Source organism: Gadus morhua, chromosome 4 (genome assembly GCF_902167405.1).
Source record: "Gadus morhua chromosome 4, gadMor3.0, whole genome shotgun sequence".
Classification (NCBI taxonomy): Eukaryota; Metazoa; Chordata; class Actinopteri; order Gadiformes; family Gadidae; genus Gadus; species Gadus morhua.
Window position 1 is genome coordinate 8,009,559 of NC_044051.1, and position 12,039 is coordinate 8,021,597.

A 12,039-nucleotide genomic window follows, 5' to 3' on the forward strand; every position below is an offset into this window, starting at 1 on the left:
CTTATATTTATATATGCATACATATATATCGGTAGTTTATATATATATATTTATTTATTTACAGGTGCATCTTAATGAATTAGAATATTGTGGAGAATTTAATTAATTTAATAATTCAATTTGAAAAGTGAAACTCATATATTATGTAGATTAATTCCATCCAAAGTGAAAATTGCCAGCCATTATTTGCATTAATCCTGATTATATTATGGCATTCAGCTCATGAAAACCCCATTTGATTATTGCGAAAAATGTCTATGTTGTAGACTCAAGGTGTCACAGTCTAATCAGCTGATTACCTCAAAATACCTGCAGAGTCTTTTAATGGTCTCTGAGTCTAATTCAGTTGGCTTCACAATCATGAGGAAGACTGCTGACCTGACTGATGTGCAGAAGAGATTCATTGACACCCTCTACAAGGAGGCTAAGCCTCAAAAAGGCATCGCTAAAAAAGACGGCTGTTCACAGATTGCTTTACCCAAGCATATTCATAGAAAGTTGAGTGAAAGGAGAAAGTGTGGTATAAAAAGGTGCACAAGCAACAGGGATAACCGCAGCCCTGAGAGGATTGTAAAGCAAAGGCTATTAAAAAATGTGTTGGAGCTTCACAAGGAGTGGACAGATGCAGGAATCAGTGCATCAAGAGCCACCACGTAATCAACGTGGCAACACACGCACGTATCCCGGACATGGGCTACTACAACTGTCGCATTCCTCGCGTAAAGCCACTCCTGAACCAGAGAGAACATCAGAAGCGTCTTACCTATAGGTTAAGAAAACTGGTCTGTCGCTTTTCTGGTGTTGGTCCACTGTGTTTGATCAAGCCCAAAGTCAGCGCAATCCAGTGGTGTAGTCTATTTTATTGTAGTGGGTATACTGTGATGATTCCCTCCCAGCCTCGTACAAACCCGTCCGACCGGTACGTGTACGTGTGTGGCGCTTATGGGGTGTCGCACCACACTCACCAACGCAGGGGTCTACAACCCGCTGATTTAAGAGTATAACGATTATCAACAATCATGGAAAGAACCAGTTTTAATAACAGTATGAACAAATAGAACACAAAAATTACAAGTTGTCCTTTGTATATCTATAGTAGCAATAGCACATGCTAAGCAAGGACAAAATCTACTCAAAATAATTGAATGAACTGTTTACATCCATGGCTAACCAGTGCATGAGAAGGAGATCACAGGAGACTAATGTTTCACTCTTTCAATTGCTCTAATTTGAGCTCTTACTGTTGTTATCTAACATACCATACAGTAATTGAATTGTGTAAAAGTGTGAAATTACTGCACCTTAAAAATGACCATGAATTAGCTATACTCTCATTTGCATAGTGATTAACATTATGAATTTCAATTGTGTATACCAACTGTATGTTGGCTGACATTTACCTATAACTTTTTTTCCCTCCACTCTAACCAAGGATGCCTGTTTTTAAATTCCCTAGCCTGACACCCAGTCTGAAAGGCTGGCCAGGGGTTCTCATCTAAAAGTAACAAGGAGATGTAAAGTGGGATTAAAACATTTTCTTCTGTTGACTACTTATTATGTGGTTTACACATTAATACGGGAGGACTGGCCACACACACACACACGCACGCCCACGCACGCACACACAGGCACACACACGCGAGAAGGAGGGGCTTGGCCCGCCAACTAACGTGCAGAGATGCAGGGGCAGCTTCGCGCTTCGTAACAGTCAGAGACAGGGCAGAGCGCGAGCGCGCAGCGGGAATTTTATGAATAGTGAATGTAGGAGATAACTTCCCCTGCTTAAAGTATTTTATTGCAGTTATACCCAACCGATATTTCCGAAAAATAAACACAGAAGTGAAAGATCTGTCACAAGACGATTGATACGTATCCGTGCACATTTTTAAGTGGGTATACGCAAATCCTGGTGCGTTCCTAGTGGGTATACGGCGTATACCTGCGTATCACGTAGACTACACCACTGGCGTAATCTACCTTTATGCTGGGCGTCTTAGAGCACTTTATGCTCCCTTCTGCTGACAAGCATTATGGAGATTCTGATTTCATTTTCCAGCAGGACTTGGCACCTGCCCACTCTGCCAAAAGTACCAATACCTGGTTTACATAGGATTACTGTACATTTGATTTGATTGGCCAGCAATCTCGCCTGATCACAAGACCCAACAATGCAGACGGGCCGAAGGCCTCTATCGAAGAAACCTGGGCTTTGATAACACCTCAGCAGGGCCGACCGCAGGCCACTCCGCATCGATGCAGTAATTCATGCAAAAGGAGCCCCAACCAAGTACACAGAGCATATACAATACTTCTGCTCTGATTTGCTGAGATAATGAATTTTGGGTTTTCATGATCTGTAAGCCATAATCATCAAGATAATACAAATAAAGCCTTGAAATATTGGTGGAATGGTGAATTTCATTTTCTTATTTGAATTATTGAAATTAATTAACTTTATCACAACATTCTAATACATTGAGATGCACTTGTATATATATAATTGATCATATGGATGCTTACCAGCCTCCACCGATAAATGTATATATATACACATAAATAACTATATATATATATATATATATATATATATATATATATATATATATAAATGTATTTATATATTTATACACATATATATATATATATAACTGTATATATATAGATATGCCTACATTAGTAGAAAAGGGGAAGGAGAGAGAGCGAGCGAGAGACTGAGACTTAGACAGAGAGAGAGAGAGAAAGCGAGAGCGAGAGCGAGAGAGAGAACTGAAAGAAAAAGTTTCTAGAATGCATCAGTTTGGAATTTGTATGACGAATTAAGTTAACATGACATCACAGCAATAATGCTGCGATCACTAACACACACTACGTGTATGTACATATGTGTGTGTGTGTGTGTGTGTGTGTGTGTGTGTGTGTGTGTGTGTGTGTGTGTGTGTGTGTGTGTGTGTGTGTGTGTGCGTGTGTGTGTGCGTGTGTGCTGTGAAGTTTGACGATTTAAAGGAAACTTTAGACCACATTTTCACACCTCGATCGTCCCACCTCTCTCTCTCTCTCTCTCATATATAAAGTGCTCATCTTAACTGATAACACTCACTTCATTCACCTGAACTCTGCACTGGACGGATATACGGGCGGAAAGACAGAGAGACAGACAGACTGACGGGCAGAAAGACAGACAGAGAGACAATAGAAAAGTAGACAGACAAGCAGAAGGACAGACAGAAAGGCTGTATCGTCCTGCCGGGGATTCGAACAGGCGACTTTCAGCGTGTGCAGCTGCAGGGATGGCACTGGCGCTGGGGAGATCTCTATCGCTCTTCATGTTGGTCTGCATGTCAGTTTGTCTGTCAGTCTGTCTGCCAGTGGCTACCGTTCCGGGAAAGATGTTGGAAACCATCAAGACTCTTAGCCTACAACATCCACAGAAAGTAAGTACTGCAATACTGCCACAGTACTACCAAATACAACCTATACATTATGCCCAAGTACTGCAATACTACTAACGAATACTACATAGCACTTGTACAAATGAGTAAAATGCACAGAGTCTTGTCGTTATGTAACAAGTAGGGGCTAGATAGTACCGAGACACGTCATTAAGGAGCGGGTAGGGGTTGGACAGTAAAGGGACAGGTCATTAAGGAGCAGGTAGGGGTTAGACAGTACCATCAGGTCATTAGGGAACAGATAGGTTTTAGAAAGTACAGAGACAGGTCATTAGGTGGAGGTAGGGGTTAGACAGTACAGAGACAGGTCATTAAGGAGCAGGTAGGGGTTAGACAGTACTGAGACATGTCATTAAGGAGCAGGTAGGGGTTAGACAGTACAGAGACAGGTCATTAAGGAGCAGGTAGGGGTTAGAAAGTACAGAGACATGTCATTAAGGAGCAGGTAGGGGTTAGACAGTACAGAGACAGGTCATTAAGGAGCAGGTAGGGGTTAGAAAGTACAGAGACATGTCATTAAGGAGCAGGTAGGGGTTAGACAGTACAGAGACAGGTCATTAAGGAGCAGGTAGGGGTTAGACAGTACAGACATGTCATTAAGGAACAAGTAGGGGTTGCACAGTACAGAGACAGTCTTTCCTCCTGCTGTCTGCAGGGCCTGTCTAACAGTCTGTCCTCCTGTCTGTCTGCAGGGCCTGTCTAACAGTCTGTCCTCCTGTCTGTCTGCAGGGCCAGTCCAGCGGGTCCTTCTTCCCCAGAGAAACACTCAACAAGATGGATGTAAGACCTGTCTCTCTCTCTCAGTCAGTCTGTCCCCCCCCCCCCCCTTCTCTCACTCTCTCTCTCTCTCTCTCTCTCTCTCTCTCTCTCTCTCTCTCTCTCTCTCTCTCTCTCTCTCTCTCTCTCTCTCTCTCTCTCTCTCTCTCTCTCTCGATTTCTTTAAGTCTGTCTCTGTCTGTCAGTTTGTCTCTCTCTCTCTCTCTCTCTCTCTCTCTCTCTCTCTCTCTCTCTCTCTCTCTCTCTCTCTCTCTCTCTCTCTCGATTTCTTTAAGTCTGTCTCTCTGTCTGTCAGTTTGTCTCTCTCTCACTCTCTCTCTCTCAGTCTGTGTGTTTCTCTCTCTCCGTCAGTCTGTCTCACTTTCTCTCTGTCTCTCTCTCCCAGGATGGAGATAAGAGGGTTGTGCTTGGGAAGGTGTTGGAGGTTTACGACAAGCTGTTTGATCAGATGTTGAGTCAGCCGCCAACCGACAGCCAATCAGAGGAGAAGAAAAAAGAGGAAGCTGGGATCCGGTACCTCCAGGAGAGGGTTACACTGCTGAGGAGAACCCAGTACAAGAAACACCTGCTGCTCACCAGCACACTGGAGCAACTGGGCAACATACAGGTAGAGATACAATGAGTAGAACATCATATAGAGATTCAACAAGTAGAATATAATATAGAGATACAACAGGTAGAATATCATATAGAGATACAACAGGTAGAATATCATATAGAGATACATGTCGAATATAGAGATACGGCAGGTAGAATGTAGAGATACAACAGGTATAATATAGAGATACAACATGTAGAATATAGAGATACAACTGGTAGAATATAGAGATGCAACAGGTAGAATACAATAAATATATATGAATATAATATAACATGTAGAATAAAATATGATATATGATATGTATAAAATAATATCATATCATATATGTATTTTATTTATATATGATATGTAAAATGTAATGTATAATACATAACGTTTATAACTACAGAATCTGTAATACAATATATAAACAACATTATATATATATATATATATATATATATATATATATATATATATATATATATATATATATATATATATATTTATATATATAATAACACTGACTCCGTCATTTCAGATCAATAACTCTGTAGTGCAGAGCAAGGCATTGTGGGATCTGCCTTGGCTGTTCGACGAAGCAAGCTCATTGGCCGAGAGGAAGAGGAGGAGCCTACGACGCCGACGGGCGCCCAGGAAGAGTGCGCTGCGTTCCCATGTGCTAGCTAAACTTAGGAGGGCTGTGTGATTATTTTATACTTTTGTAAACGTTTTTATCTGGCTCGGGTGGTTCAATATTTAAAGTATTTGAATATTTATTTATAATTTTATTGCTCTTTTCAACGTATTTAAATATTTATATAAAATGGGATTATCCTTATTATTTATACACAATGTGTTTATTTTATTTACAGAATTTAAATATTTATATAAACTCTGATTAAAGTGCGTATTTAAATTATTTGAATGACATTATTTAAATGGTATATAAGTTTGAGTACATATCTGTCAGCAGTTGTGTTAATTTATTTTATATTTATTGGCCTGAAAACACATAATAAAGTCATTGTTGGGAACTTCGTGTCTTGGTTTGATTCAAGAGACGCACATTAAATACAGACAGATTTGGATATGTACATTAAAGTACATGTATATCTGTACATGTGCATTAAATACATGCATATCTGGATCTCTGCCTACAGTATTTGTACAAGTTAAGATAAATGTATGAATATATGTATTATAGATATAGATGATAAATTTATCATTATTGATCTGTGATTACATTAAAGATGATATATGGATCAGAAATGATCTGTGATTATATTAAAGATGATATATGATCAGTATTGATCTGTGATTACATTATAGATGATACATGGATCAGAATTGATCTGTGATTATATTAAAGATGATATATGATCTGTATTGATCTGTGATAACATTATAGATGAAATATGGATCATAATTGATCTGTACCAGGAGTTGGTTTGAAGATGTCAAAATGAAACCTTCCAGTGGAACAGGAACTCCCCCCCTCCCCCCCTCCCCCCCCTCCTCCCCTCCTCCCCCACAGGAAACAGCTCCTCACCCTGTCTGGTCCAACCCCACCTCAACCCTACCTCTCCTCACCTCACCCCCACCTCACCTCACCCCCACCTCTCCTCACCTCACCCCCACCTCACCCCACCCCCACCTCTACCTCTCCTCACCTCACCCCCACCTCACCCTCACCCCCACCTCTCCTCACCCCCACCTCACCCCCACCTCTCCTCACCTCACCCCTACCTCACCTCACCCCCACCTCTCCTCACCCCCACCTCACCTCACCTCACCCCCACCTCACCCTCACCCCCACCTCTCCTCACCCCCACCTCACCCCCACCTCTCCTCACCTCACCCCTACCTCACCTCACCCCCACCTCTCCTCACCCCCACCTCACCTCACCTCACCTCACCTCACCCCCACCTCACCTCACCTCACCCCCACCTCACCCTCACCCCCACCTCACCCTCACCCCCACCTCTCCTCACCCCCACCTCACCCCCACCTCTCCTCACCTCACCCCTACCTCACCTCACCCCCACCTCTCCTCACCCCCACCTCTCCTCACCCCCACCTCACCTCACCCCCACCTCACCTCACCCCTACCTCTCCTCACCCCCACCTCTCCTCACCCCCACCTCACCTCACCTCACCCCCACCTCACCTCACCCCTACCTCTCCTCACCCCTACCTCACCTCACCCTCACCCCCACCTCTACCTCTCCTCACCTCACCCCCACCTCACCCCTACCTCACCCCCACCTCACCCCTACCTCACCCCCACCTCACCCCCACCTCTACCTCTCCTCACCCCCACCCCCCTACCTCACCCCCACCTCACCTCACCCCCACCTCCCCCCTACTTTCACCCCTACCTCTCCTCACCTTACCCCCACCTCACCTCAACCCCACCCACCCCACCTCACCCCCACCCCACGTCCCCCCTTCCTCACCCCACCCCACCTCAACCTCACCTCACCTCCCCCCTTCCTCACCCCCGCCTCGCCTTATTGATGATTGATTGTGATCTCAAGACCCTCTCCCAGATCTAGGGCAGCGTAACCATGACGATGACCTGGATCAGAACAGGAAGTAGGGTCACCTGACAGGAAGCACCTGAGATGATATATATAACAGCAACACACAGACAGACACAGAGAGAGACAGACAGAATGCCGGGTGGCTGGACTGTTCTGGTATGTGTGGCGCTGTGGGGGTGCTGGGGGGGTGAGACAGCGGAGTGTGAATGTAAGGCCTGTATTGATTTAGACAAGCTGGACACCCTGCTGAATAAGGTGAGTGCACACACACACACACACGCACACGCACACGCACACACACGCACACGCACACACACACACACACAGACACACACACACACACACACGCACACACACACACACAGTTCTTGAGGCTGAAAATGAGTGTTGTGTTGTTGTTGTTGTTGTTGTTGTTGAGACTGGACAGCAGAATGCGCAGCAGAAAGACCTGGTCCTTTTGAACGGCTCCTCCTTCAACCAAATCAGAGTCAACCGCAAGGTACCTCATGGTAACCCTTACCCATGGTAACCCTTACCCATGCTAGCCCTAACCCATGGTAACCCTAACCCATGGTAATCCTAACCCATGGTAACCCTAACCCATTCTAACCCTACTCCTCCTAACCCTAACCCTAACCCCCCCTTACCCTCCTAACCCTAATGGCGCGTTTCCACTGCAGGGTGCGGAACGGATCGGATCGCAAAGGTGCGGGTCGGGTCGCGTTTCCACCGCCAAAAGTGGGCGTGACCCGGACTTTGCCGTACCCGTTCCGGCCCCATTCTCGGGACTCCTCCGTTGCGGTACCCAAAACGAGACCAGACGCCTGAAAGGGTCCCGTGAAATTCTAGCTACACCCCCCCTCCGTTGATTGGTCGACAGAATCGTCACTTCCGGGTGACGCGGGGATAAAAACAAACAAACAGTAGCCTCGAGGTATTATTCTTTACAATTAACATGTCGCGTAAAAAGCTTGCTTGGCCGAACAAGGAGGTGGAGACGTTCGTCTGCATTCTTGCGGAGGAAGACGTTGTTTACGATGTTTACGTAGCTGCCGCGGCGATCGACATCCGGCCTACCACAAAGGGTACTGTCGGCAGTGGGAACGCGACCTCGGAACTGAGCTGGGCTATACCACCCCCTCCCTACCGCACCTTTGCGATCCGATCCGTTCCGCACCCTGCAGTGGAAACGCGGCATAACTCTCCTGACCCCTAACCCTAACCCATGGTAACTCTAACCCTAACCCACCTGACCCTTACCCTCCTCCAGCTCCATGCCTGTGTCCTCATGGAGATCCTCAGATTCTTCCGGAGCCTTCTGAAGAGAAGATCTGAGAATGACCTGCCTCACTTCCTTCAGAAGATGGAGCACTGTGTCCGCAAGGTGAGAATCTAACCCCGAGGACCACTAATCTAAATCATCTAGTAGTATCTAACCCCGAGGACCACTAATCTAACTCATCTAGTAGTATCTAACCCCGAGGACCACTAATCTAACTCATCTAGTAGTATCTAACTCGAGGACCACTAATCTAACTAATCGAGTAGTATTCAGGTCTAACTAATCTATTCAGACTTCAGGTTCATATCCAATCAGATGTAATCAGTCTAATACTAACCCTGGGCCTCTCACTCAACCCTCCAGCACGACTGCTGGTCTGAGCTCAGTCTGTGACTCTAACTCAACCCTCAATAGGACTACTGGTCTGAGATCAGTCTTAACACCCTAACTCAACCCTCAATAGGACTACTGGTCTGAGATCAGTCTTAACACCCTAACTCAACCCTCAATAGGACTACTGGTCTGAGATCAGTCTTAACACCCTAACTCAACCCTCAATAGGACTACTGGTCTGAGATCAGTCTTAACATCCTAACTCAACCCTCAATAGGACTACTGGTCTGAGATCAGTCTGTCACTCTAACTCAACCCTCTAGTAGGAATGCTGGTCTGAGATCAGTCTTAACACCCTAACTCAACCCTCAATAGGACTACTGGTCTGAGATCAGTCTTAACACCCTAACTCAACCCTCAATCGGACTACTGATCTGAGATCAGTCTTAACATCCTAACTCAACCCTCAATAGGACTACTTGTCTGAGATCAGTCTGTCACTCTAACTCAACCCTCTAGTAGGAATGCTGGTCTGAGATCAGTCTTAACACCCTGACTCAACCCTCAATAGGACTACTGGTCTGAGATCAGTCTTAACACCCTAACTCAACCCTCAATCGGACTACTGATCTGAGATCAGTCTTAACACCCTAACTCAACCCTCAATAGGACTACTGGTGTGAGATCAGTCTTAACACCCTAACTCAACCCTCAATAGGACTACTGGTCTGAGATCAGTCTTAACACCCTAACTCAACCCTCTAGGACAAGAACCAGAATTTCTGTCCAGCGCTGAAGAGAGAAGCCAGCCGCCGTCGTTCTAAACAGGTAACTAACCATGACTAACTAACAATCACAAAGCATCACAAACAACCCTAAATAACCATCATAACAAACCAACACTCGTTAATCATCACTAACTCTCACAAACTAACCCTCACTAGCTTAACCGACGGACTGAAAAAAACACATTAACCAACCCCAACTAACCATCATCGATCACATAACTAACTGTGTGTGTGTGTGTCTGTGTGTCTGTGTGTGTGTGTGTGTGTGTGTGTGTGTGTGTGTGTGTGTGTGTGTGTGTGTGTGGGTGTGTGTGTGTGTCTGTATGCCTCCAGGGCTCCAGGGGTTTGGCTATGCTTCAGATCTATCAGCTGGATCAGGCCTACAACAAGGTATAGAACCAGGTACCACCTCACTGTAGAACCAGGTACCACCTCACTGTAGAACCAGGTACCACCTCACTGTAGAACCAGGTACCACCTCACTGTAGAACCAGGTACCACCTCACTGTAGAACCAGGTACCACCTCACTGTAGAACCAGGTACCAGCTCACTGTAGAACCAGGTACCAGGTACCAGCTCACTGTAGAACCAGGTACCACCTCACTGTAGAACCAGGTACCACCTCACTGTAGAACCAGGTACCACTCACTGTATAACCAGGTACCAGCTCACTGTAGAACCAGGTACCACCACTGTAGAACCAGGTACCAGCTCACTGTAGAACCAGGAACCAGCTCACTGTAGAACCAGGTACCAGCTCACCGTAGAACCAGGTACCAGCTCACTGTAGAACCAGGTACCAGCTCACTATAGAACCAGGTACTACTCACTGTAGAACCAGGTACCACTCACTGTAGAACCAGGTACCAGGTACCAGCTCACTGTAGAACCAGGTACCACCTCACTGTAGAACCAGGTACCAGCTCACTGTAGAACCAGGTACCAGCTCACCGTAGAACCAGGTACCAGCTCACTGTAGAACCAGGTACCAGCTCAACGTAGAACCAGGTACCACTCACTGTAGAACCAGGTACCAGCTTACTGTAGAACCAGGTACCAGCTCACTATAGAACCAGGTACCAGCTCACCGTAGAACCAGGTACCAGCTCACCGTAGAACCAGGTACCAGCTTACTGTAGAACCAGGTACCAGCTCACTATAGAACCAGGTACCAGCTCACCGTAGAACCAGTTTCACCTGACTGTAGAAACAGGTTTTTGCACTTAAACATAGTACTTAGCATCATTTAGCGTTTTATCCTAGCTATCTTTGTTGCATACGGGGAATGGGTTAACCATAACGATTGTTAGTGCTTGGCACTTGTTTCTATGAACATCCTTACTGTACCGACAGCGATATACGTCGTTTCTCTTTCTTCTGACAAATGTACTTGTGTGCATGATGTGTTCATGTGCATGTGTATGTGTGTTTGCGTGTCCATGTGTGTGCAGCTGGACAACGAGAGTTTCCAGGAACAGGTGATGGAAGAACTCCAGGGTCTGAAGGCTTACGTCACAGGCAGCGGCTTCAAGCATTACCAGCTGATCTGAAACCATGATCGGCGGCCATCTTGCTCCTCAGACTCAATCTTCCTCTTTGCAAACCTTCTTATTAAATTCATCATGTGATAAACGGCTTGTTCTAACAGTATCTCTCTAGTGTCTATTAGTCTCTAGGTAAGGAAACTTAGTATCTAGGTTAATTTAACTTAGTATCTAGTTATGGTAACTTAGTATCTAGTTAATGTACATTAGTATCTAGGTAATGTAACTTAGTATCTAGGTTAAGGTAACTTAGTATCTATTTTAAGATAACTTAGTAAATGTTACTTAGTAGCTAGGTAATGTAACTTAGCATCTAGGTTAAGGTAACTTAGAATCTATGTTAAGGTAACTTAGTATCTAGGTCATGGTAACTTAGCATCTAGGAAATGAAACGTAGTATCTAGGTTAAATTAACTTAGTGTATAGGGAAGGTAACATAGGAACTAGATAATGTAACTTAGTATCTAGGTAAGGTACCTTTAGTATCTAGGTAAGGTAATTAAGTATCTAGGTTAAGGTAACTTAGTTTATAGGTAAGGTAACTTAGTAGCTAGGTAAGGTAACTTTAGTATCTAGGTTAAGGTAACTTAGTATCTATGTTAAGGTAACTTTGTATCTAATTAAGGTAACATAGTATTGAGATAATGTAACTTAGTATCTAGGTAAGGTAACTTAGTATCTATGTTAAGGTAACTTAGTATCTAGGCGATAGTAAGGCCATTATTTCTGGTATGAGAC

At 44.7% G+C, this 12,039-nt stretch overlaps 1 protein-coding gene across 1 annotated transcript; it reads left to right on the forward strand.

Annotated features, from left to right (window-relative positions):
* Positions 1-3,020: 3,020 nt before the first annotated feature.
* On the forward strand, positions 3,021-5,843 carry ifng1 (interferon gamma 1). Its single transcript, XM_030354745.1, has 4 exons — positions 3,021-3,431; positions 4,179-4,229; positions 4,612-4,833; positions 5,348-5,843. The coding sequence occupies exons 1-4, from the start codon at positions 3,288-3,290 to the stop codon at positions 5,513-5,515; spliced, it is 585 nt and encodes a 194-aa protein (XP_030210605.1). The 5' UTR covers positions 3,021-3,287; the 3' UTR covers positions 5,516-5,843.
* Positions 5,844-12,039: the final 6,196 nt, after the last annotated feature.